The sequence below is a fragment of the Telopea speciosissima genome, chromosome 7, assembly GCF_018873765.1.
Source record: "Telopea speciosissima isolate NSW1024214 ecotype Mountain lineage chromosome 7, Tspe_v1, whole genome shotgun sequence".
NCBI lineage: Eukaryota > Viridiplantae > Streptophyta > Magnoliopsida > Proteales > Proteaceae > Telopea > Telopea speciosissima.
This window is the reverse complement of record NC_057922.1, coordinates 10,109,380-10,137,293: the sequence shown is the minus strand read 5'-3', so window position 1 is coordinate 10,137,293 and position 27,914 is coordinate 10,109,380. Positions and strand designations below refer to the sequence as shown.

General features: G+C 40.6%; 1 protein-coding gene and 1 long non-coding RNA gene across 2 annotated transcripts in view; one reads left to right on the top strand and one right to left on the bottom strand.

Annotated features, from left to right (window-relative positions):
* LOC122667200 overlaps positions 1 to 27,914 on the bottom strand; it is a 53,437-nt gene that overhangs the window by 22,223 nt on the left and 3,300 nt on the right. The window contains exons 2-9 of the mRNA XM_043863436.1: positions 27,595 to 27,817; positions 17,223 to 17,389; positions 17,018 to 17,097; positions 16,665 to 16,796; positions 16,434 to 16,550; positions 14,064 to 14,156; positions 13,179 to 13,256; positions 4,446 to 4,502 (exon numbers count right to left, since the gene is read on the bottom strand). Coding sequence (XP_043719371.1) covers positions 4,446 to 4,502; positions 13,179 to 13,256; positions 14,064 to 14,156; positions 16,434 to 16,550; positions 16,665 to 16,796; positions 17,018 to 17,097; positions 17,223 to 17,389; positions 27,595 to 27,817 — 947 coding nt within the window. The remainder of the gene's footprint in view (positions 1 to 4,445; positions 4,503 to 13,178; positions 13,257 to 14,063; positions 14,157 to 16,433; positions 16,551 to 16,664; positions 16,797 to 17,017; positions 17,098 to 17,222; positions 17,390 to 27,594; positions 27,818 to 27,914) is intronic.
* On the top strand, positions 63 to 25,015 carry LOC122667202. Its single transcript, XR_006333772.1, has 4 exons — positions 63 to 73; positions 1,230 to 1,234; positions 10,221 to 10,227; positions 24,940 to 25,015. It is a non-coding gene; the product is annotated as an uncharacterized LOC122667202 (long non-coding RNA).

Here is a 27,914-nt window from a genome sequence, read left to right as displayed (position 1 = left end):
GGATTTACATACAATATTTTATTTTGATAGCATAAGTAGGAGATAGCTACTACGATTTATTTTCCTAATCATAGTTGTCAAGGCACCGCCTAGGCGTCCAGGTGGATTTCTAGGTGCCTAGGTGGCTGCCGCCTTATTGTACGGCACCTTGCAATGGTTTCATTTACTTAAGATACTATTCATAAATAGCAAATACCCCCTATTTGAATCCAATAAAAATAGTTAAAAAATCAAATTCCAAAAGGATAAAAAGTCACCCCCCCCCCCCCAGTTCAAGAAAAAAAACTCGATTTTTGGCGGTAGGTGAAATTTTCAACTTTCTAATGCTGGGGTTTTTTTCAAATCTAAAAATTCCATAAATCTTAATATGATAATATATAGCTAAAAACCAGAAGTGCGGTAAATATTCATTTGTTTTGATATTTAAAAATTTTGATAGTATTCGCGCAAACCAAATAAGGTTTGACCAGAACATAACTCCTTCAATATAAATCAGATTTAAGCAATCTTGGATTTGTTGGAAAGCTGGTTTTGTGCTCTACCTAATACAAAAAGTCTCATGTAAAAATAAAATCATTTGATAAATCAATTTTCTTAGAGAACAAATACATTTCTCTAAATCAAGAGCAGGTTAATTACTTATTGATAAGATCATATTTTCTAAGAACAGTGTAAACCAAATGTGAGACTAGGTATGCCTGAAAATGACTAATTCCAAGAACATATAAACCAAATGTATGTTTTGATTGTTTTGATTGTTTCAAATTTCCAATAGCTTGCTTCTTCAGTTCTGCTGTCTTCTATTTCTATGTTGATTTTTTATGACTAGATGTGGCTTAATATTGATTTTTGATGACTTGATGTGGCTTAATATTGATTTTTGATGACTTGATGTGACTTAATGTTGATTTTTGATGACTTGATGTGGCTTAATGTTGATTTTTTATGATATAAGGTAATATTGTAGCATACTAAAGAATGTTAGAAAAGAGGGGAAATAAAAAATTACACTTGGGCGCCTTGTCGCCTAAGCGCTTAGACACCCCTCCACCGCCTTGGGTTGCCTTACCGCCTTGCCAACTATGATTCCTAATTAATTTGAGTTTGCAAATTAGAGTAGGTTTCCTTTTCATGTTGGGTTTCTTTTCAAGTACATGCAACCGTGCAGTTAGAACTCAGATTTGAAGAATGGAATAGTGAATTGTTTGTGAACGCCTATGTGGCTAGAGTGATTGTGCAATCTTCTACTTCCCCCCTTCCCCTTCTTCTTATGTGATTTCCCCTCTCCCCTGCAACTCTGATATCCCCTTCTCAAATTTCTTCCCATCCTAACCGGCCCTCCACCAATTTGGTATCAGAGCCAAAACTGAGGGTACATCATAGAGGTTGATCGATACGATCTACTCCTTTCGATTAGAGATGGTTTCTGTAAATTGCAAACAACACTTCTTGATTTGAATACAGACTGTCGAGAGCTTGCCAATAATAATAACTGCTTATATAATAAGGTGTCAAGCATGATAGAATCTTTCGAAGGCGGATCAAAGGTGGCCAACAAACATGACGATCAAGCAAAAGTGAACGGTCAGATCAAGGTTGCAATTGAAGAATTAATTGACAGTCCGATTTCAATTATGAAACCCCACAATCAGAATCCAATCTAAGAGATGTATTTTGCTAACGACCATCAAGAGATCGTCACGGTTGATCATGAGGTGCACTGGATCATTGTCCCATCAAAGTCGTGTTTGTGGATGCCGATCAAGTGGTGCTCATTCTCTCGTTTTACAAAACTCGACGTCAAGCTTTTCTCAACACCAGGAGAATTGATGCAGGAGCGGTTCCATGGGTCGGCTTTTGTTATATATATTATGGCTAATATAATACATAATATATTCTTCACTAAAGCATACCAAACCTATTTTTTATTATATAATCTATTATGTCAAATAGTAACCAAACGATTATTGTTTATAGCACATAACCTATTATCATAAATTTTCATAAATAGGTCATAAATATAAACTATGCCAGAGAGAGCCTTAGTTTATTTATTTATTAGGGTTTTTATTAGTTGGGACTCTTGTAACCTTTTATATTAATTTTAATAGGTAAATTAGTAGTAGAATTGCATTAGGATTTTATTTCAGTTTTAGATTACAATTAGGAGTTTAATTTCGTTACTTTAATTTAATCCACCACTTTCCATTAATACTTAACTTAAATTCTGTTTTGTCCTCACTTTGCTTTTGATTCCAAGATTGCCCCTTTCACTTATAACTCCTCTCCACTCACATATAGTGCTTTGCTTTTGTTAGTTGATTTCCATTAATTACTATATTGACATTAACATCATTATTTATGTTTATTTGATTGGGTGTGTTTTTGTCTTCTCCACCAAAACAATATCATCAACAAAAAGCATACACCTACGAAACTCCTCTTGGATGTCTCTGGTTAAATCATCCATGATAAGCGCAAACAAATAAGGGCTTAAAACCGATCCTTGATGTAGCCCAATTATAATTGGGAATTCACTACCTTGACCCCCTATAATTCTTAGACTAGTCACCACACGATCATACATATCTTTAATATGTCCACATATTTACTTTAAACACTTCTCTTCTCTGGTACTTGCTAGATTAACTACCTAGGGACTCTGTCATAAGCTATTTCTAGGTCAATAAAGACCATCTGGAGATCCCTCTTGTAATCTCTAAATCTTCCATGAGTCTTCCAAGTAAATAGCGTTTGTCGTGGATCTTCTTGGCATAAACCAAATTGGTTTTCTATAATTGTAGTTTCTTGTCTCAGGTGGGTTTCAATAACCCTCTTCCATAATTTCATAGTATGACTCATTAGTTTTATGCCTCCATAGTTATAGCAGGCTCTGAATATCACCTTTATTTTTGTAAATCGGAACCACAATGCTTCGCCTCCATTCATCTGGCATTTTCCTTGTACTCATAATGTTATTAAACAGCTTGGTTAGCCAAAATAAACCACAGATTTCTAACTCCTAAGCTCTTCCACACTTCTATTGGGACCTCATCTGGACTTGGTGCCTTGCCTACTTTCATCCTCCTTAAAGCTTCTTTTACTTCAAACACACTAATTTTCCATATATATCTAAGACATCTGGTGTCTTGTGGGAAATGCAATCTTCTGAGACACTATTACGCGAAATGTCTTCATTTGGTAGGCTATAGAAATAATCTTTCCTACTCTCCTTAATGTCTGCATCCCTTATTAGTACTTTACCATATTCACTTTTAATACATTAACATGGTCGAGATCGTTCCTCTTCCTTACCCTCATTTTAGCTATCTAATAGATAGCTTTTTCCCCTTCCTTTGTGCTCAGATTGTTATAAAGATCTTCATATTCTTCGCCTTGCTTTTCCCATAATCTTCTTTGCTTTATTCCTAGCAAGTTTATACCTTTTTAGATCATCTACATCCTTAGTCCTTTGCCATGTCTTAAAACTAGCTTTCTTAGTCCTAAAGGCTACTTGGACCTCATCAATTCACCACCAAGTCTCCCTAGAGGAATGACGTTTTCATTTTGATTCTCCTAGGACATCTTTAGCAACCTTCTTAATACATGTAGTCATCTTGTTCCACATATCCTTACATAACAATCTATTGGACCTTCTAGTTAGGAAGAAATCTATTTGGCTACTATGATGTCCACTTTTGAAGGTAACTAAATGCTCCTCTCTCTTTTCAAAGTAAGTGCTTACAATGGATAAATCATAAGCCATAACAAAATCAACGACTGAGATCCCCTCCTCATTACTCTCTCCAAAACCATATCCTCCAGGCACACCTTCATAGCCTATACGATCTCTCCCAATATGTCCATTCAGACACCCCCTGTAATAATCTCTTCTCCTTGACTAAAACCTTACACTAATCCATCCATGTATTCCCAAAATTGTAAACTACTTTCATCCAATCCTACTTGGAGTGCGTAAGCGCTAGTTATATTGACAATCTCTTTCTCCAACACGAGCTTGATGGATATAATCCTATCTCCAAATCTTTTAACATCCACCACGTCGTTCTTTAATCTTTGTCCACTACTATGCCCACTTCACTTCTATTGCTTTTATTCCCCGTATACCAAAGTTTAATACTTCTCTCCGTATGCCCCAACAAACTGTAAAGTGATCAAGTATAATGTTAAGGGATCCCTTTGAAAATTTTCTATGTATTGGCTCAAATTAGTTTTTAATCAGACATGCTCAGTCCTGATTCTGTAGCTTAACATAAAAAAAAATAATTTGGAAACAAGTGCAGCTACTCCACCGAGCGTAGTTCTTTGGACATCAGAGTCAACATCTAGGGGGAGGGGGAAGGACCAGATGACCCACCATGCTATGGTATACATAAATCAAGAAATGAGCCAAGGAAATAATCGATAGAACAGAGGAAGCTTACCTTCTTAATATCCCTCATTGCAAATAGTCCAATGCAAATTTCTCCATTCACCATCCACTGCCTCAGCAAAAAGGACAAACAAAATTAAATGTTAAAACAACTACAAGTACAGTAAATAACAAGTTTGGTGTGGATTAAACAAAAAGAACATCTGTACTTATAATACATTCAATTCTTTAATATGGATGAATGCCACTAAGATAAACATAAGCTATTTCAGAAGCAAATAGGTAAACATGACAACAGCAGTAAGCCAGTGCAAAGCATGTAAATCTAGAAATCAAGGGTCATTACTAGGGCTGATAATTCTTGACTTCACCGAACAATCATCAATTGTTTAGATTTAGATTTTGAAAACACAATGATGTCAATCTTTTCTCCCTTACATTACAAAGGAATGCTACCAACCCATATTCTATATTATGTGTTTCTTAGCAATAACAAAACAGGGATAATGCTGGAGAAGGTAGGGACATTTGTACATTAGTGTAGAAATCCAAATGTCATTTAAGTTGTGCCCTTCGCTTTTGGAGCTTTCTATTCCTTCTTTTCATCTTTCCTCTTTTGTATTCATTGTCCAGATATTTCAGCTGAATTTGCTGTTCTATTGTTAGGGAGTTTGAGTTGGTCTGCAGATATTTGTATCCAGAATTATGTAAAAGAAAAGAAAAAGAAAAGAAGACGATAAAAAAGACTAGCTCTCCAAACACTTCATCCATTATACACGTGCAATGTGTACAAATAATGCCCTTTAGCAAAAGTAAAAACCTACACATAAAATGTTTTCCACACAAACTATCTGATGCAGTTAAATCACCTAAATAGGCTAATTTTATTAGAAATGAGCCTTGGGTTGGGTTACATATGTGTTGGAACTTCAGCATAATGGGTTGGCATTGTAATGGGCCACTTTAATGGGCCTATAATATGGGTAGAGGCTAGGCATAAAAAGTTACTTAAGTGACTTTATTTCTTTATTTAGATTGTTATCAAGTATTTTAGTTAGGCTTGATTAGGATCCCATAAGTCCATCCCTGTTCTGAGTCAGTTTCCTTTATTATTTCAGTTTCTTACTCAGTTTAGGTTACCTTATTAGTTAAGGGTTGGGTTAGGCCTCTCCTTTTTAGCGTAGGAGTCTATTTTTGAGTTTTCTACGTAAGTTTGCAAGGAAGGTCAACATTGTACACGAATTTTGATTGATGAAAAGCTATTGCTGCTCTCCTTTTCCATTGGTGAAGAATCCCTTGTGTTTGATCAAGGTTCCTTGTATATGATAGATCAACGCAGGTTGGTGCTTGATCCATCCAACCACCTTGCAGTGCGATGCTCGGGTGTTTTTTTAATTTGTTCTTATTTTATCCCCTTTTTCTGCCATTAAAAACTAAGTACTGCTCTAAAGTTTCTGCAATTCGTAATCTGTCCAGGAATCCATATGCAAGTGTTTTTTTGCATGAATTTGAGTTGGGACAATCTATCCATCAGATTATCTTCAAATTTTGATCAGTTGTTCTTCAACCTGAAGAAATCCTTCGATCAGAATTTGGTCAAGATCGGACCTGCCGATCTGGAGTTGTTTCACTATTCCAATTCTGCTCTTATTTCTTAATTGATATATGGGGAAATATCATCCCCCTCGCCTCAAAGTATCCATAATATCAACCCCACCCCCAAGTTTTGAATAATGATAATGCCCTCCCCTACTTTCCCAAGATTCTATCTACAGTACCCTAACCATTAAAAAACGCTAATAAGTGATGACGTGGCATGTACAAAATTTCTAAAACTCCAAAATACCCTTAATATAATTCAATTCCAATTTTGCCCTCCCCTACTTTCCCTTTTGCGTCTTCTTCTCCCATTTCCTCTTCTTCCTCTGTGCGTTTATTCTTCTTCTTCTTCTTCCACCAGCACCACCATCATCGCCACCACTGCCGCCTCCAATTCTCTTCCATTGCCAGCACCACCACCAGCGCCACCACCACGACCACCGCCGAAACCCCTCTGTGAAACCTCAATTGCCAGATTTTCTACATAGCAATGCCCTTAAGTTCATGTCGCTCTCTAAAACAAATTTTGTAGAGGGGATTTTTTACATAGAAATGCCCCTCTGCGAACCTCAATTGCCAAATTTTGTGTCAAAATTCACACAACCTTGTCTCTCGTATTATACATTTATATCTTTATACGGTAACAGATGCTAAATGGGGAAAGCTCACAACTCGTCTCTGTTCAACGGCGACCAAGATCTCTTATTATTCGCACAGATCTAAAGACTGAGATAAGGTTGTTCGTCATATTCAACCCAATTGCCTTTGATTTCTAACGGCTGATAAGAGGCTGCGAAACAATAGAAGGTAACTGTGTTCTCCACGCGTCGTTGGTTCAGAAGCTTTTCAGGTAAATCCTCTCCATCACTTCTCTATTAAACTTATAATTTTTATTTTGGGGTTCAATTCAGCAAGAAAATATGAGTTTCTGTTAGTTTTGATTCAATCTATGTTTTTTATTTCAGTTCTGCTCATTATTTTTCTGATTAATTGCAGATTAAGCAATAGCACCCAGCGTCAATTGGGAAGGTGGAATGGGTAAGCATGCATCCTTGCTTGCAAATTCTGGTCTTTTAGTTTTCATGAATTGTCCCTTAATTCACCGAAAAATTAGTGGTTGCAGTTAAAACTTTTGCCTAATATGTTGTGGTTTGAGGAAATTCTACGGTTTTCAGTGCTGAATGATTGCTTGCTTTGTGAATACATAGAAAATCTGGCAATCGAGGTTTCGCAGAGGGGTTTCGGCGGTGGTGGTGGTGCTGGCGATGGAAGAGAATCGGAGGCGGCAGTGGTGGCGATGATGGTGGTGCTGGCGGAAGAAGAAGAAAAAGAAGAATAAATGCAGAGAGGAAGAAGAGGAAATGGGAGAAGAAGACGCAAAAGGGAAAGCAAGGGAGGGCAAAATTGGAATAGAATTATATTAAGGATATTTTGGGGTTTTAGAAATTTTGTACATGCCACATCATCACCTAATGGCGTTTTTTAACGGTTAGGGTACGGTTGATAGAATCTTGGGAAAGTAGGGGAGGGCATTATCATTATTCAAAACTTAGGGGTGGGGTTGATATTGTGGATATTTAAAGGGGAGGGGGATGATATTTCCCCTTTATATATTGTGCATCAGAAAACTAATTCAAATTCTGGTTTTTACTGATCTGTTGTTGCTAATTTTTATGGTCTATGTTCAGAATCGATTGTTAATTATATCTTATTATCTCTATATTCTGATTTTGACTGGTGAATTTACTGATATACCCTTCTCCTTGTGCTATTAGTATCAACTCATAATTTCTGATCCAACCTTTGGATCGAGTTGAGAATTTCACTAGTGTTCTACCCCTTGATTGCTGAACTCGACTTGAATTTCAGTCTCATCCGATCATCTGATTTTGATCCATGTGATTTCTCCCTATACTGGATTTTATTCTCTGGGAAAGATTCTGCTTTGGTACTAATTTGTTTCTTCAATTACAGTATTACCTTACTATCATAGGAGAACAAATTACTTCTGCAGGAAGCTCTATTTATTGAGACTTGAATACTTAATTTCGAGAATCAACCATTTTCTCTTAAGTGAGAGCTTCATAAAAGAAATGTATTTTTCGTGCTGAGCTAGAAAAAGTTCTCTCAGTCATCTTTTCCATTGTGATCTCACTCCTGAATTATTATGGATTCATTTCTCAAGATTGTTTGAGATCCTTTGGCTTATGCTTAAAAATATTGGACCTCACTCATCCCTGGTCAAGCCTTCAAGTAATCGGCTCACATCCAATGGAATCTTCAACCATTTGCCTCCTATTACAATACTGAAGGAGAGGAATAGATGTAAAATGGATGAAAATTTGGTTCAGCATTGTACATGAGTTGTGGGCTCACTCATGGTCTTTCAAGTATCGCTTATTGAATGACCCCTTATTACTAGTTAAATAGAGAACCTAATGTCAATCCCAACACAAATCTAGTAATGCAATTCTACCCTATTTGGGCCAATGTTCTGTTAGCTTTGAGCACTTTTTATTTTCTTCTCACCACTTCAACACAAGTAAATCCTCTTTGGGTGGGGTGGAAAAAAATCTGCCGGACGATAACTGAAGGTGGATTGGGTATTAGACGTTTGGAGGATATTGGATTGGCCCTGCGATTGAAGGGGTTGTGGCGAGTTTTGTCAACAAATTCTTTATGGTGCTCTTTTTTCAAAGCCAAATTCCTAGGAAATGAACATGTGACTCTTGCACAACCAAGGGTGATTGGGTCCCTTTCTTGGCGTCAGGTCTTGTTGCGCAAAGATCTTTTGCTGTCGAATTTACGCTGGCTGATAGGTAGGGGTGAGGTAAATTTGTGGCTTGATAATTGGTATGGCTGGGGAGCTCTAATTGACCGGGTCGATGAGGCAATTCACCTAGATCTCACGAGCAAGGTGAAGGATGTTTTAAGTCCGGATGGGAGGTGGCATGGAGATTTTCTCAACTCAATTGACTCAGATTTGGTTCGCAATGACTTGCGAGAGGGGAATTTTTTCGTCTCGGACAAGGATGATAGGATGGTGTGGACTCCAGCTAGGAATGGTAACTTCTCAACTAAATCCTTATGGAACGTGGTGAGGGCCGCCACAACGGAGAAATCTTTTGCTAAATGGATATGGAATCGTACGGTCCCGACCAAAGTGGGGTTTTTTTCTTGGCAGCTTCTATGCGGGAATGTGGCCACAAATGACGTTGTGAGGAGAATGGACATTCCTATTGTCTCTAAATGCCTGTGTTGTGGTGTTCCTAGATGTGAATCGACTTCCCATTGTTTGGTGTGGGGGGGGGGGGGGGCAGCCTCTATGGTGTGGTCGTTCTTTTCTCGTATGCTTGAGGTGGAGGACGTGCCTCTTCAGGGGGTGAGGGAGAAGATTCTTCTCTGGCAGGGGCATGCTAATGGTAAGAGCAGGAGCGGACTTATTACTGGTCTGCTTCCCTCCTTTATTGTTTGGGAGCTGTTGAAAGAACGGAATAATAGAAGGCATGGAGAAAAAGCTCACCCGACGAGTTCAATTGTTGAAGCCGTTAGACGTTGGATTGGGGAGGATCCTTTCTATTCAACGAGTGCAAAACTTCCAACGTTGAAGGAAGCTCTCATTCTAAGCTATTTTGGTGTTTCGCATCACCCCCCCACCAGGAGGCAGCCTATACCTGTGTATTGGTGTCCCCCCTTTAATATGGTGAAGCTTAATGTTGATGGTGCCTGCAAAGGGAACCCAGGTATGGGTGGCGGCGGAGGTATCATGAGAGATAAAGAGGGAGTGGTTCTTGCTGCCTGCTCAAAATTTTATGGGGAGTGTACAAACTCCATTGCCGAGCTTAGGGTGTTGGGCGATGGGCCGAAGCTTTGTGCCAGGCTGGAAGTGACAGGGGTCGTGGTCAACTCGGATTCGATGACAACAATTCAAAGCATCACCACGGGGAGGTGTGGGTCTTGGAAGGGCTGGTATTGGTTCCAAGACACTATTGATCTGGTTAGGGTTATTAAACCTCTGATCTATTTTACATTCAAGGAAGGTAACAGGGCAGCGGATTGGTTGGCAAATTTGGCATGCGATTCAGCGGTGGATACGGAATTTCAAGGGGGGACTGACCTCTCCCTCGGCCTTCGGAGAATAACACGTGAGGATGCTAGTGGTCTGCCGGTCTTAAGGAAGTAGCTTGTTCAGGCTGGGTGGGGGTGGTGAGTAATCTCTTTGTTTGAGTGTTGGAGTGTCTCTTATGTCTATATTGGGTTAGGGTAAGGCGGGCATGTCCCCCCGTGTAATTACTATTCTTTTGGCTGATATTAATAAAATTTTAGGGGCTGGCCCGGGTCCCAGAGAATATTCGGGTTAAAAAAAATTTTCCTCGTCCTTTAATGATAAACTCCTCCAACTAGCATACGATCACTCCTCACCAATGCTTTTTTCCTCTTCTTTGGAATATACCAGAACCATCTCAAATCGAAATTCCTTGATCTTGCCACCTGTAACTCTGCAAGTTCAATCCAGCACAATAATGCTGATTCTATCCTTAGTAAGCATGCTGCTTTTCCATCTCTATTACACTCATATTTCATATATTTTGTTCATTAATTGCTCAACATTCAGCTCTGAAAGCATCATTATCTCTGATAACGTCTAAAGTTTGGAATACAACATTCCAGTAGTACCTCTCCCAATTTATCCACCCAATATTAAATTTTATTGACTATATTTTTTAAAATGAATAATAGAAACTCTGCAAAAACAAGAAAGGCCAAGAATAAAAAAACTAAGCGAGAACAGATAAAAAGCATAAAACAAACAGTGGCTATGAGAATCCAACAACCTTCAGCCACTGTTACTCCTGAATGTATTGCCCTATATATGAGTTTATATAGACCTCAAGCCACCAAATTTGAGAACAATCAATAAGTACATGGAATCTGAAATGTGGTAGGATCAGACTAATCACTAGTGTCCATTTTCTGAAAACCAACCAACTTTAAAGTTTTGCCACAAAGCAATCAAGCATTGAAAAGACAATGAAAATTTTAGGTTTGACAATAGCCTAGATGGCAAATAATCCCAAAATTTCAGCCCAAACAACAACACCTAGGTTGGGTTTCTAAAGTTCATAAGAAGAATGAAAAAACAGGGGTTACAAACCTGTTTTCATGCTTTCATATATAGCCTGAACTTGGTAGATCTCGATGCTTTCATATCTAACCTGAACTTGGTAGATCTCTAGTCGTCACACACCATAAAAAGAGACTTCAGATTGGAGGGTGGGACCCAAAAAAAAAACTTTCAAGTGGATAAGTTCATTGCTTACCCAGTCACACCTTAGTTCTCCATGCTTTAAACGTAAGGACATAAGCTATGCCGATAAACTGACAAAATAGGAAATATGAAAGAAGAAATAAATAAAAGGTAACGACAACTCAAAAAAACCAAACCTAGTCATCTCCTCTTCTTTTCCCTTATTTGAAAATAATACCCATAAACTTAAGCAATAATTACCCTGATCCTGGAAATTGCCTTCCAAAAATACAACCAACTCTAGACAACTTAATGCTTCCAACTGACAGCATATTATAGGTACACCGGATCATATCCTTTTTGTGATTCCATATCAAGATTCCTTGTTACCATCAATCGCCTCCTCCGAACAGATTCCCGAGGACCATAATAATTTCTAGTTCAGTAAGGCAGGATATAGGGTTCATCAATCCCTTCTTGCTAACCTTATACTTCAGAATTTTCACTATAAGAAACAACAACAACAACTAACTAACTAACTAACTCAGCCTTATCCCAACTTAATGGGATTGGCTACATGGATCCAAACAAAACAAAGTAGGGGGAAACTGAGGTCTAAACAAAAAAGGGTAAAGAAGAAGAGATAGGGAAAGAGGGATGGGAAATGAGATGAGAAATGGGGGGGGGGGGGGAAAGGAAATGACAAATGAAAGATGGAAAATAAAGAGAGAAAAGAAAAAAAGAAAGAAAGAGGTTGAAAGTAAGAGGAAAGAGGCACAACCCAGCAAGTCGGGAGAAACTCAGCTAAATGGGATCTGCTACATGGATGCTTGCCCTCCAAACGGCTCTATCCGAGGTCATACTAGGTACAAGACCTAGACTATACATGTCCTTCCTCACAACTTCTCTTATGGTCATTTTAGGCCTGCCCCTTTCCCTTTTAGCTCTTTCAATCAGGATCATATCACTCTCTTACCAAAAAAAATCAGGATCATATCACTCCTCCTTACTGGGGGCATCCCTAGGCCTCCATTGAACATGACCATACCGCCTCAAACAACTCTCTCGAAGCTTGACATTGATCGGGGCAACTCCCAAGTCAGTTCTAATATGCTCATTCTTTACTGTATCCTTCCTAGTTTTTCTGCACGACCATCTTAACATCATCATCTCTGCTAGACTGCTACACATAGCTTCTCAATATGACACTTCTTAACTGCCCAACAGTCTGCCCCATACATCATAGCTGGTCGTACAACAATCCAATAGAACTTTCTTTTAAGCTTTAAAGGGATACGTCGGTCACACAACACTCCAGTCTAAAGAAAAAATTAATCTAGCTCTTGGATCAGTTTCAGTCCACATAAAACCTTCTGGTTATAAAGCATTAAACATACTCAAGCCGGTATTACCCTCTTCATAATTGGCTAAAAAAAATTATCAATAATCAACAAGCAGCATATAAGATTGACTCCATCTAATGAATCTAGCCAACTCGTTGGCAAGTAATGAGAGCAGGCATAGGGCCAATGATGATCACTGCTATAACACACAATGAATGGGAAACACATTGTCTTTCCCCTAATTGTTCAAACAATTCTCATATATCCATCAAACAAATCGTTGATGATCTCTTTATCACATCCATACCAAAAACTACAAGCAAAAAAGTGGCTTCAGAAATGGCACAAAACAATTTCAATTTTTGGGCAAGGCATAACACAATTGTAGTTGTAACAAATTGTAATTAACAAACTTCTACATCAAAACAAATCAAATTGATTTATCTATATATGTGGGTAGATATATAAACACATAAAACAATGCAACAATACACATTGATAATGAAAGTAAGTACATAGGAACAAGAAAAGCATGGGAAGAACATGCCAATGGGCATATATGAGTAAACAAGCTGAAAGCATACAAAAGACTCACCTTTTCTGTACGACAATTGGGTTCACAACTATGGTTGATAAAACGCCCTAAATTCCCTTTAGCGCATGCATCTATGACCTGAAAACAGAAGGACCGGATCAACCATGGAAGAAAAATAGTAATATGGGATTGGCTAAAATTTTTCGTTAGCAAGCATACTTCTCTAGGAATTAAAAGCAAAGAGGCATTGAAAATGGAAAGAGTAATTACATAAACAAGGACCATGATTCAGAGAGAGAGAGGAGGAGGAGGAAGAAAAAAAAGAACCTCTAAAGATAAATGTAAAATTCAGACATAGCTACTCCGAAATTCCAAGCCCTACAAGCATTGAAAAACTTTTCTAGAATAGATATGAAAATATCCCTGCTGATTCAGGTCTGATTCGTGATAAAGACTAACAGTGCAGAGATCATCTCTTTGGCCTCGTGCATAACAAGATCCTAACACTCCCAGGATTGCAATCAAGCTGAATCTATTAATGCTCTAACTTCTGGAAATGAACTAGACTTGGGGAGACATTTTGCTGATTTCAGAAGAATCTAGTAAGGAGAGGCCTTTCAGCAAAATTGAAATATGTTACTAAATCTCGATTATTTCAAACAAGATTTGAAAATCATGGGGCCGAGGAGCCATCAGACAGGGGCCAAAAAGGGCAAGAAGTGCACAAAGAGCAAAAACACCAGAAAAAAAGACGGAAAAAAGAACCCCACACAACTAGCTCCTCCAACACTTGATGAACGACTTCCTACAAAAAGAAACCTCAAAAAATATGTAATTTGCATTAAATTAGATCTTGAAGTATGCATTAAAAAGAAGTGAATAGAACCATTCAAGCATGAATAAAGGAGAAAATACTATAATAATAAAAGGTACAGATTGACCGACCTCACTGCCATTCAATGTCATGAAGTAGAAGTGCTTTTGTCCTCTGGAAGCATACTCCCTTTGTCGTCCTTCATAATCATGCACATCAAGCACCTGGTGGGAACACAACTTAGAAAATATTGGGACTATAAACCAATGATATTGACAAAGTAAGAATTATTTTGGTACAAGAACCTAGACTAATATAAAGAGCTTATTTTATCTGGAAAAAGATAAAAAGCATAACACTAACGATCCAACAAAACTAGAGATATGAGCGAGCAATGGTCCACTGAGATTTAAATCATAAATTACACAAAGAAAAAGAGGAAAAGAATAGAAAACCAGAAATAAAAAGGCCACAGCACAAGACAGCAGATGAAGCAGCAAGAGATAATGATACAAACGGAACCACCACCCTAGTATTCCCTACTCAAGTAAACACCTCCTCCACTCCCCACAAGAAGCAAGAGAACTCATTTCAACACTTCTTCTCCAAAACTAATGTAGTAAAAAAGTCAATATAGTATTAAGGGTCTTGAAGACCACTGATCAATCTCATTCTCTTTTCTCTTCTTCCCTGAACCCCTAATCAATGAAATGTTATCTTATTAGGTCACAAGGAAAAAGAGAAAATACAAAATGTGGAAAACTAAGGTTCGCAAAAGGCGGAAAAGGAAGGGGAGAAAAAAAGGGATAACAAATAACAATGATAAAAACCAGTTCTCATCAGGCACTGCACAAATGCTTCCCAGAACCACTTTGATGTAGGACAAAATTTAAAGAAAAAGAGACCAAAATACTGTTCACGTGAACAGTGTCATAACCCCTTAATTTGGCTTGGTGAGAATATTATTAGAAGATTCTAAGGGGCCCAAGATCAGATTGCATTGTGCTTTATGCGTGGGGATTTAGGAGTAGTTTAGTTCCTATTTTAGCATATATCTAGTTTCTATTTTGTTAATTATCTGTTTCTAAATTAGAGTTTCTATTTTAGTTGCTTAGCTAAGTTAGAATTTCTATTTTAGTTACTTTCTATTTTGGTCCCATTACTTGTAACCAAGTCTCAGCTCTTATAAGAGACTTGCTATTTTTATTTGTTTCTATTTTGGGCTCAGCTTTAGAGTTTATTTAGTGTACTGCCCATAGAGGCATCCCCACGATTTTACTAAGTTAAATGAAAGTTATTTTCCTGCTGCAAGCATGGCTATTCTCAAGTTTGATTGTGAAGCTTGAAGGGCAGAGGGCCTGGCTGAGAGAGCTGAAACCTTAGGGCTGGTGAGAGCCAAATCTCCTTATCCTTCCCTCCTATTCTATTTTCTCTTCTTTATTATTCCTCTCCTCCCAATCAAGTGTGCTTGCTGCTGTCTCTTATGTCTGCAACTATTGCTGCTGGAGAGTCCTTGAAGACCTGAATCGATTCCTCCATCAACACCAAGTATTGCTGCTACTGTTGCTGATTAAACAAAGACATTCCATCTCCTGCGAATTCCAGTTTCTGTTCCAGATTGGCTTCAAGTTTCAAGGCCCCACAGCTCCATCATTCTTCATCAGTTTCTGCAGAGTTTTGGAGAATAGAACCCCCACACCAGGCCCTACACTCGGCCCTGATTTGGTGGCCAGATTCCCTCTGGTTTGCAAGTTACACTCCAACCTTCTATTTTGGGAACACCCCTGCAACTCCCTATTCTGCCAACAGAATTGTACCAAATTTTCAGCAGAAGATCACCTCCATAGGACCTCCACTTGATCCAAGTCTGGATCCAAACTGCTGGCTGATTTGGTTTTATTTCTGTAAGTTACTAATTCTGATTTTATACCTATTTTCATGTTCTGCTGCAACCTTTATCGATCCTACTGTAGAGTGGTTCTTACTTGAACCCCTTCTACATTACACCTTCTCTAAAAGTACCAGTTCACTTTTTGCCAACAGCAACCAGAGAAGCCCCCACCCCCAAAATTACAGTCTTAATAAGTCAGTTTTGATCTCAGAATGTGTGCCCAGATTTGCTATAAGGCCAGATAGTAAATAAGATGTGAGACCAATCAGAATGAGGAAAGAATCCAGACAACAGGACTTTCACGATACAATGAAGGCAAGGGATTATATGTTAAATTAAAAACCTGTAAACATGCCCCCACCCCCCCCCCCCCCCCCCCCCGAAAAAAAAAAACCATGATGGGGGTCAGATCCTGACCACTGCAAAAAAGAAAGAATTTAATGGCAAATATATATCATAAAATCAGAACTAGCAAAATATGCCTTTACAGTTTCCTTTCAAAGGGTTTTCCACCTTATCTTTTCTTTTTTTTTCATTAATTTATGCACCCAGTGTCCCAGCCAGATAAAATAATTACATTTAAAGCAATATAGAATAAATCTTAACTTACCTCTCCAACATATTCAATAAGAAATTGTCCCTCAGAAACATCTTCAAGCAACTGCAGCCCATATCCTTTCTTTCCACAACGGAAACACTTAAATTTTGCATAGTTGCGTTTCTGGAACTGCAATTGAACATTTGGACAAAACAGTACAAAACCCGTGGTACGTAAAGACATGAACCAGGGAAGGAGATATAAATAAATATTTTAACATGATGGACACAGAAACTAAATGACCTGTTGGTTTGAGCAAAGGTTCCCACAAGGGCAGGCCCCCTTAACACATTCAATGTTAAGTATCCGGTTCAGGCATTCATCTCCACAACCTAAGCTGCCATCTGGAGGAGGTTTGCAATGGCAAACCATTATCTGGTTGGGTATAAATTAAAATAATATTAGAAAAACAAAGATTTATCTACATTGATAAGTTTGTGCAAATGAGGTTTACAGAGGAGAAAACATTGGATGGATGAGAATGGAAACTTTATCATTTTGCCAATACTGTTGACTGAGAAAAACCAAAAAATGCATTCAAAGCTAGAACACAAGAATATTTCTAAATCACATGAATAGATATGAGTAGTTCACACCTCATCAATGGTTTGGGTTTTACGGCTACGGTGCAGAAACAAATTAGACTTTATGAGTCTCCAAGATGCCTGTTGAGGGGCTGTAGCAGAACCAATAAAATGAGTTAAATGCATAGGAAAATCCATAAATTTAAATAAAACCAATGTATACTTTAAGCTCTGAAACATCTTAATGCATGTGCTGCGGTTAGCACAAATGACGTACCTGTTGGCTGCTTCCCTTCAAATGCCTTATAATTCGAGCGTCTGTCATAAGCATCTTCTTCACAAGAGGCATCTGATATTTCTAACTCTGCATTAATCTCTGCATTTGACTTCTCTTGAGGAATTGAGCAGTCAGCAAATGCCTTGTCTGCATTGTCCTTGCAAGTCCTTGAAAATAAGAAGAAAAGCAAAACGAGTGATCACTAAAGATTCAATAAAGAACAATAGGTGTACAAGACAATTGGACATTAGCCCCTTCTTACATTGGTAACTGTAAAGGTCAAACTACAGAACAAAATAGGAAAAAAAAAAAAAGAAAAGGGAAGCTTGACTCCATATTTGTAGTCTCTTTGTACATTTTGCTAATAGGCTTCCAAATCCCTTCAACAGAGTGATTTTCACTCCATTAACGCAATGTTGTCAACTTTTTGGCTTCCAAATCCCTACCACAGAGCTCAACCCTTGGGCCTTTATATATTGTAACCTGCCCATAGAGGCACCCCACGATTTGAATAGTTGAATGAAAAAAAAATTGCTTTGAAGCAAAAGATTCTCTTGTCCAATGGCTGTGACATGAAGGGCTGGGAGGCCTGGCTGAGAGAACCAAAATCCTAGGGCTAATAGAAGCCTGGCTGTGAGAGCCGAATCCTCCTATCCCTTTCCCTCTTCTTCTCCTAACTTCTCTACTTACCCCACTCGATTCCCTTAACCTGCTCAATATCCCTTCCTGTGTTTGTGACTGCAACTGATCACTACTGAAGTCTGGAAGCTGTTCTCCAAGTAAGTTCTTTTTTTTGGGTGAATAAAAATTTCATTACTAAAGAAAAAGGAACTACAGCCCTCAAATAGGAGGGAAAGGAGAACAAACAAAGAACCAAAGCCAAAGGACTCAAACAGAAGAGCCCACAGCTAGGAGGGAGATAGAAGGGAGACCCCAGGAGACAACAATGAGCCTGTTCCTTGGGGTGTCCTTACAAGAGGAAGGGGCAACCGAACTGAGTTTGGAAGTAATTTCAAAGGAAATGGAGTTCCAAATCTGGCTTATAGAGCGGGATTTGGTAGTCCATTTCCGTAAATTACGCTCCATCCAAATATGGTTGATCGTGGCACAAAAAGCCAACCTACCGACCACATCACAAAGAGAAGATCCTCCAAAGGTCATATCAACCCAAAGCCATTCTCTATCAAAAGGGAGAATCTTGCGGGACCTTGGCCAGCATTTGGAAAGAATGCCTTTCCAAATGGATTGGGAGAAAGGGCACTCAAAAAAGAGATGGTTTAAATCTTCAACCCCATTCCAACAAAGATCGCAGGAAGGAGAGACCGAGATGTGTCGATGCCAGAGAAAAGACTGCGTTGGAAGGCAGTTGGAGAAGACTCGACAGATCGTGAAGCAGTGCCGAGGGATATGATGCTTGAACCAGACAAGCTTCCTCCAAGGAGCAAGAGGATGACGCGTCCGGATTAGGTCCCAAGCAGCTTTGGAGCTGAAAGGACCCGAGGAGGTTGGCCTCCACATAACACAATCACCCCTCAAAATTGGTCTTCTCTGAATGGAAGGCAACAGATTCCAAATAGAGGCAAGCTCAGGATTGGGATTTGGAGGGGGGACCCAGCCATTTCCATCAATGATATCAGCCACCAAAGCATTTCTAGGAAATCCGGAGCCATAGATAGTTCTGGAGGTGACTTGGTGGAGGAGAATTCCCATGGGGTGCCAATGGTCCAGCCACAAGGAAGTGGAGTTTCCATCACCAATGTGAGAGTGAATGGAACCAAGGACATGGGGGCGGGAGTACAGAATATTGCGCCAAACCCAGGAAGCATTCGAGGGGATGGAGACAGTCCAATAGAATCCGATCTAAGCAGCCCCGAATAAATCCAATCCACCCAAATACTTTTCTTCCTTGAAGCAATCTTCCAAATCAACTTGATGATGCCCGCTGAATTCACTTCCTTAATCCTTCTAATACCCAATCCACCTTCGGCAAGAGGAAGATAAACTGAGGCCCAACTGATAAGACGAAGAAATCTAGTGGAATTAGTTCCTTTCCAAACGAAAGAAGCCATGAGGGATTCCATAGAATTGATGATGGAAGAAGGCAAACCATATATACCAGACCAAAAGATATAAGAAGCTTGAAGCACAGACTTGATGAGAACCAGACGACCCGCATAAGAGAGAAGTTTACCCTTCCACAGTTGCAGACGTTTCCTGATGAGATCCAACATAGGGGTACAATGATGGGCTGATAATCTGGCTGGAATTAAAGGAAGGCCTAAATATTTGACTGGAAGTTGACCAAGTTGAAAACCACAGATAGCTTGCAGAGGTGCTTTTTCTAACTCAGAGATCCCAGCCAAGAAGAGGAGAGACTTTGTATGGTTGATTTGGAGGCCCGAGAGCTTGTGGAAGTGTTGCAAGCAGTGCATAATAGACTCAAATGATGTGATGGAGGCCTTTGAGAAGATCATGAGGTCATCTGCAAAGGCAAGATGGGAAAGCTTGAGAGCTTTGCATTTAGGAATGGGGATGATGAGCTGCTGGTCCGTGAAGGATTGTATCTTCCGAGATAAGATTTCCATAGCCAAAGTGAAGATATAAGGGGAGAGAGGACACCCTTGACGAACCCCCACAGTAGACGCAAAGTACCCGGCTGGGCTGCCATTAACAAGCACTGAGAATCTCGGAAAAGAAATGCAACAATAGATCCAGTGCATGATAGCCATCTTGATCAACATCTTTTCAATGAAGTCCCATCTCACAGAATCAAAAGCTTTATGGATGTCAATCTTCATAAGAGCAGCTGGAAAATGGCTTTTCCTCTCAAAACCTCTAACAATCTCATGGCAAAGAAGGATATTATCTGATATGTTCCTGCCGGGGATAAAAGCTGACTGATTTTCACTAACAAGGAGATCCACCACCGTCTTGAGCCTGAACGCCAATATCTTTGCAATGAATTTATAGATCTGGTTGCAGAGTGCAATGGGTCTGAAGTCCGACATAGCTGAGGCTCCTTCTTTTTTTGGAATAAGGCAAAGAAAAGTATGGTTCACTCCTTTGATTTGGCTAGGATTGAAGAAGAAGCTTCTAATGGCATTGATAAGGTCATCCTTGATAATGCTCCAAGAGGCTAAGAAGAAACCCATGCTGAAACCATCCGGACCAGGAGCATGGTTCACCTTGAAAGAGTGGATAGCAGTGGTGATTTCCTCCTCCAAAGGAATGGCACCAAGGGACTGAATTAGCTCAATAGGTATAAATTTGTTGAGAAGATCATTGGGAATAGAATCTGCAGCACCTGGAGGGCCATTAAAAAGATCCTTAAAGTAGGAAGCAGCCATATCTATGATGTCTTTCACATTAGTACTAGGAGAGCCATCGGGACCAGCCAGCCGTAAAATGGCATTGAAGTTTGATCTAGACTTCAGAGATCTGTGGAAGTAGGCTGAATTGGAGTCCCCTAACTCCAGCCATTTAATTCTAGCCTTCTGCCTTAAGAAACTTTCCTCATGAGATAGAAGAACCGATAGGTCATGGGAGGCAGCCTTTTCATCAGCAGCAAGTTGACAGTTCAGGGGATCCAATTGAATTTGCAGCTGAATGGAAGAGAGTTTATCCTTGCAATCTTGGACCTGCTGGGAGATAATGCCGAAAATGTTGGAGTTCCAAACCTTAAGAGCATCTTTCACATTTCTGAGCTTCCTAGCAAAAGCAATAAGGGAGGAAGAGAAAGCTTGGACAGGTTTTTCCCAGGCATCCTTGACAGTAGTAAGAATAACGGGGTGGGAAGACCACATGTCAAAATACTTGAAAGGTTTAGGACCAAAGGAGGCATAAGGCTGTATAGAAAGAGAGATGGGACTATGGTCAGAAATACCGGGGGTATCGAAGGTGGTAGAGGAAGAGGGAAAGGAGGTAAGCCAAAAATCATTGACCATAACTCGGTCAAGCTTGCAATCAATATGGTGAATCCCAGCCCTTTTATTGCTCCAAGAGAAAGTGGGTCCAGTCCAATGAAGATCATCCATGCCCAAGTCAAGATCTAAGGAATCACCCCCCTGCTTTTCATTTCCAAATCTGACAACATTAAAATCTCCACCAATACCCCAAGGTGAAGGACCAATAAGATTTGCAATACTACGGAGATCATCCCATAAATGTAACCTCTGTAAATGGCAGTTGGAAGCATATAGAGCAGTGAAAAAGAAGGTGAAGTGATTGAGGCAATCAGAGAACCTTAAATGGAGAAATTGAGCCGAAGAGGAGATCAAGGAGACCTGAAATTTTTAAGAATCCCATAAAACCCAGATGCGACCATCAGTGTGGTGAGTGTAGTTGGATAGGAAAGACCAACCTGGGGCAATTGAGCTCAAAATTTTTGCAGCACTTGGCTCTTTTACCTGGGTTTCCAGCAGACAGCAGAAAGTGGAATGGTGAAGAAGAATATGGTCTTTAACTGCAGCTTGTTTGCTCAGGGAATTTAGACCCCGAGTGTTCCACAGAACACCGTGATTCATTTGGGCAAGAGGGGTGGTTGCACCTGGCATCCCAAAAGTCAGGATAGCACACCGCGAGAAGAGGAGCAGCTTCGGTGGCGACGGTTGTAGCCAGCAGCAGGGGATACGCAGGGGATAGTAGAAGAGGGAGGGGGATCGGGTGAAGTGGACGAATGGGACATGCGGGATAACCCATTAGATCCTGCCAACTGACCCGACCCGAGAGAACTGGGGCTAAAAGATTCAGGAGCTGGGTCAACAGGGGAGGACAGCTTCTTTGATTTTTTCTTCTTGTGGTTTTTTGATTTCTTTTTAGTGGAGGGCTTTTTGGTAAATGGGAGATAGGGGAAAGAGAAGAGGGAGAGCGCAACTCATGGGTGGGCCCCTCAGAAGAGTCAACCAAGGGGATAACACTAGGGGGAGCCGAGAGAGGATGAGACAAAGGGTCACTCGCAAAAGAGGGTGAAATGGGAACAGTGGCAGGGTCACTCGTCGAGGCTATCACAGAAGAAGAAGGTGCAAGAGCCGATGACGAAACAAACGCTGGTTCCAGAGGGGACAAAGGGGAAGGGTTCGCCGCCAGAGCTAGAGCGACAGAGGCCAAGGCATCAGAGGTGTCAGCGGAGATGCCAGGAGGGTGTTCAGCCACCGGAGACGCCATTCGCGATCTGGTACGAGAAGCAGCAGAGTCGAGGCACTTCTCGATGCAAGTTCCAGGTTCAGACTCCAACAGGTCATCGTCAGATAAAGGAGCAAAAGGGTTTTGCCCAATGGGTAGAGGAGGGATACCCAGGATGCTGCGTTAAGGAGCTGCCGAAGCACGGCTAAGATTCCGGCGGCCATTACGGGACCTAGCTCTGCCTCTGGAGAGGGAAGTGAACCGAGATGGAGCTTCAGAGGTGGGCATGCGATTTTCCGGTGGAGGAATAGACTCCAGAGGTGAGCATAGGGCAGTATCATGCCCAAACTTCTTGTAAATGAGACATTGAGGTGGTTTCCACTCGTAGTGGACCTCCTGTTCAAAGGAGAAATCATCCCCTTCATTAGAAGTGATGAATGTGGGCAGAGGTTCTTTAGCAGACAGTTCAACACATATTCGAGCGAAAGCCAGACGAAGTTTCCTCATCGTGCGCATGTCTAAGAACAAAGGCTTACCCAATAGCGAACCAACAGAGCTAAGGCCATCAGTACACCAGTAGTAGAGGGGGAGTCCAGGAAGAGAGACCCAGAGAAGGATGACCGAGAGATCAACCCTGTGCAGCTGCAGGTGGCGGTGCCATTGTCTGAGAAAGATGGGTTTCTTCCTAACCTGCTAAGGGCCACCCTCAAGCACACGGTTTCTGTCGAGATCGTCCGAGAATTTGAATGTAAAAAAGCCATTGTCCAGAAGATGGATATCAAGAGTGCCATTGATTCTCCACTGCTTAGAGAGGGAAGCTTTTACAATGTGAAAGGGAGGTCGAGAGCCCAGAAAATGGCCAACTAAGCAAGATTCCCATAGCTGTGCTTCAGTCCCAAGAGAATCAGGGGGGCAGACTGCAACCTTGGTGGACCCGATCATGGAAGGGGAAACGAAGTGGAGGGGGAGGCCAGCAGATGAGAGGGAAGCTTGGCGGGAGGAGTTGAAAAAGGAGTTCCATTTGGCTTGGCCAGAAGACAAAGGGGTGGTGGGGATGGTAGTGACAGAAGGTGAAGGACGAGGAGGAGGGGGTGGAGGCGAGTGGGAAGGCATTTCGAGATTGGCCAGAGAAAGAGTTACCGGAGTGCCGGAGAAGAAGGAGTTACCGGAGGAGGAGGGGGTGGAGGCGAGTGGGAAGGCATTTGTTACAACATATAAATCAGCAATTATTTCTCCAAGTAAGTTCTTGGCTGTTGCTGCTGCTGCTCCCTTCGATTCAACTTGATTGCGGCAACTTCTGGGTTCAATATCTTCACATCTACTGGGCAGAATTGACTAAGATTTGGAGGGCTTTCCAGTTTCCACTACTACCTGGACCTTCACTCGATTCCACATTCCAGTTTGAGCACCTGCTGCTAGTTGGTTTGGTCTGTAGCACTTACTTTCTATTTTGGAGGCCTACCTTCTAATTTACAGTCCAACTCATAACTCAACATTCAGCCATCAGAATTGGTTGTAATTTGAAGCACAGGACCTGATCAACCTCACCCCACTCAACCTAAGTTTGACACTGTTCTACAGGCTGGTATGATCTCTGCCTCCCAAGTTACTAATTCTGGTTTTATTGCTATTATGATGTTCTGCTGCAACCTATCATTGATCCTACTGTAGAGTGGTTCTTAGGTGAACCCCTTCTATATTATAATGCAGACCCAGGGGAGATCTGCTATGGTGGGCTTCACAGAGAGAGCGATAAAAGAGTTAAGAGTTACAGGGGGGAGAGAAGAAATTGCATTAGAAGAAGATAGGGGGGGGGAGGAAGAGAGCACACGCACACAGCCCTCAGGCTACTCAAACCATAAAGTCAATTCATTCTTCAATTCTGTCTCTAACAATGGGGAATTACATCATATATAAAGAGAAATAAAAGACACCTAATTACTTCCTAAAACTTAGACTAACTAAAATAGAAACTCAATAAAACTCAAATTGGAAATTTCCCTATAAGTCTAATAGCTACCCCAAAATAAAAGATTTATCTTTCCCAAATAAAATAAATTCTAAATATCCTACCGAAACAGAACATGGTTGAGAACCGGAACATCTTGGTTTGGATACCCAACTGGGTTTGGGTCGGTCCAAGGTAACATATTTGCATCAATTCCCCCGGTGTTGAGAAAAACTTGACCTCGAGTTTTGTAGAATGATAGAAATAAAAGCTCACGAGCAGAGGCTATCAGTACCATGTCTGCAACTTGAAGAAAATCCAAACTATGAAGCTTTGGGGGTGCATCCATGTCAGGGAAATCATGAGCAAGAACAAACTCATGATGGGGAATGGCCTTCACTACATTGGAGTCCGTCGTTACTTGATCCACGATCTGCTCATCTTCTGTTGCCACTATTTGCTCTTCTAGTTGAGGCTGTATCACTGGTGCTGCCTCTTTTGGCTTGGAACAAACGTTGTCAACTAACCCATGAAGAATGAATGTCTAGGGCATGTGAAAAGGATCAAGGGTGCACAAGTTTCCGTCACAATCAATGATGCCTTTTCGTTCTTCTAGCCATTCACGACTCAATTTTATAACACGCCGAGGAGAATCAAACACTTCACAATGAGCACCATCACAATAATAAGAAACAGAGAATTCGACGAATACATAATCCTCAGAGTGAATAATGATCTGGTCATTCTTGGATAACATCTCTACCACAGATCGTGAGACAAAATTGGTGCTTTGCCCTTTATCAATAAATAACATAGCAATCTTTCCATTAGGCAACCAAACTCTGAACTTGAACACAAAAGAATCCATGGCCAAGGAGTATTCAGAATCGGTATGGGTCCACACAATAAGAGAATATGCAAAGTAAGAGGTAATGGCAAAACAGTGAATAGATGAAGTTTATGACAACAGTGGCAGAATTGTAATTATGGGTAGTTCAATTATAACCAACCAAGGAGTGTTATGTATAGGATAAAGGGCAAACTGGGAAGTGGGTGAAAAAAAGGGGATGAAACAGAATTAATAAAAACTGAGGGGCAGTTTAGGAATAAAAGGAGAAAGTGAGATCGAATGTAGGGGAATAGGGGGGAGGGGGGAATTACCGTCTCCTACTTGGATTCGTTTGCTCCTTTTACTCCAGAGAGGGAAAACAGCGATGGTTCTCGACTGCGAAGGAGTCGTGGGTTGTGACAACAGAGGAGGGGTGTCCACTTGGAGCTGGATTCTGCTTTGTAGTCAAACCAGAGGAGGGTGGATAGCCAACAGAGTTAGCTTGACTTCTAATCACTGGCAGTAGATGGAGGTCATGTGCGAACCAATGGCTGCTGATGAAAGTTGAGTTTGACTTTAACTTGGGCGCAGGTGAGGAGTGGGAACAACAGCGATGGTGTCTGCTGAACCAGGTATGGATTTTTATTTTTTTTTGGCGTTCTCTGCTTCTCTTCTTCTGATTATCGCTCAATCTTCTCTGCTCTCTTTCTTTTTCTTTTTTTTCACTGGGTCGAACTCTAGAAGGGTCAATTAAATTTTTAGAGGGAAAGGGGCGGTGGGGGCTATGGGCGGGCTTTTGGGCACATGGAAAAGGGGAAGTGGATGGAGGGTGCTTCTCAGCGTCAGTTGGGGGTGGGGTCGCTATCGCTGGAAATCGGCAGTGGGGTTGTTGCGGGTTGGGGTTTTAGTGATACGCAGGTTTTTTTTTTTTTTTGGGTTCGCAATTACAGCAAGGAAGAAGGGAAAGGGAAGGTGGGTTTGCAGTTTCAGAGGGGTCGAAGGAGAGGGATGGGAGATGGAGAGTGACGCAGGCTTTTTTTTTTAAAAAAAATGGGAATCACAGGGGTTTGCTGTGGTTGATGGGAAGGAGATGGGATGCTGGTGTGACAGGTCGAACAGCAATGCGGAGAAAAGAATACAGGGAAGAAGAGAGATTGATAGAGAAGGAGGTGGGATCTTTCGGCTTTGAACCAAATAATTCAGACCCAGGGGGGATCTGCTATGGTGGGCTTCACAGAGAGAGCAATAGAAGAGTTAGAGTTGCAGGGGGAGAGAAGAAATCGCATTAGAAGAAGAGAGGGGGAGGGGGGAAGAAGAGTGATCGCATAAGAAGAAGAAGGGGGGGGGGGGAAGGAAGAGTGCACACGCACACAGCCCTCAGGCTACTCAAACCATAAACTCCATTCATTCTTCAATTCTGTTTCTAATGATGGGGAATTACATCATATATAAAGAGAAATAAAAGACTCCTAATTACTTCCTAAAACTTAGACTAACTAGAATAGAAACTCAATAAAACTCAAATTGGAAATTTCCCTTTAAGTCTAATAGCTACCCCAAAATAAAAGATTACATATCTTTCCCAAATAAAATAAATTCTAAATATCCTACTGAACCAGAACATGGTTGAGACCTGGTTCATCTTGGTTTGGATACCCAACTGGGTTTGGGTCGGTCCAAGGTAACGTATCTGCATCACATTACCATCAACATTACACTGCAATGAAATACCATCCACTTATTGGACAAGCAAGCCGGTTAGAACTCAGAAAACTAGCAAGACATGGGCTAAGTGGTCGGATACTTTTTGGGAAGAAAAAGTCAAGGGCCTTCTCTGACATAGTTTACCCCTTGTTGAAAACCACCTAAATAGGCATATTTGAAATGAAAATTTAATAGAACATTTCAAGATAAAAAATAACCAAGCAACATGGTAAATGCTAGAAGACCCCAAACATATTTCTTTCTATCAAAAGAAGCCTCTCAAAATATTAAACCAAGACAAAGGCAAAAAAAAAAAATTGATGTGGAATACATTAACATAATATGCAAAATAGTTATTTTACACGTATAGGCATCATAGTTATCAAGGCGTCGCCATGGCGTCCAGGCTCCTTGGACGCCTTGGGTGCCATGGCGGGCACCTTGTCGCCTTGGTTTTTTACCTCTAAAACGCCATGGTCGCCTTCCCGCCTTGATAACTATGATAGGCATCAAGGCTGTCATGACACGGACAATTGTCTGAAAAATCAATCCTAAACATTCAACACAAACACGTCCATATCACAAACATATGCATATAATTAGGCAACAGGTAGCAGTAATACTAACTTATTAGCTGGTTGGTTAAACTGTCAGCCAAGTATCCATTCCAACATGTTTTGATGTTTTGAGACACGAGCAAATTGAAGAGTTTATTAGATGGTTGCAAAGATATGAGAGAAATTTCAACAACCAGATTCATTTTTGCTTACCATTTGCAATGCGTCTCCTCTATGTAATCTGCAAGTGCAGCTGATATACACCTCCATTTATGACAGTCATCACAGCATACCCATGCAATCCGTGGTGGTAAAGACTGCTCCTCGAACCCATTGGATACAACATTAAAGCTAGATATGTTCTCAGCGGGGACAATATTTCCGGCATTGTTTCTTGCCAGACTGCTGCTTGTCTCATTAGCTACTAGATTTAATTCTGCAAAATCGCTAACAAACTTTAGATTCTTTTCACTCAAAATCAGTTAACACCAGGAAAAAAAATTAAGAGGCAGACTAGAAGAACAATTAGAACA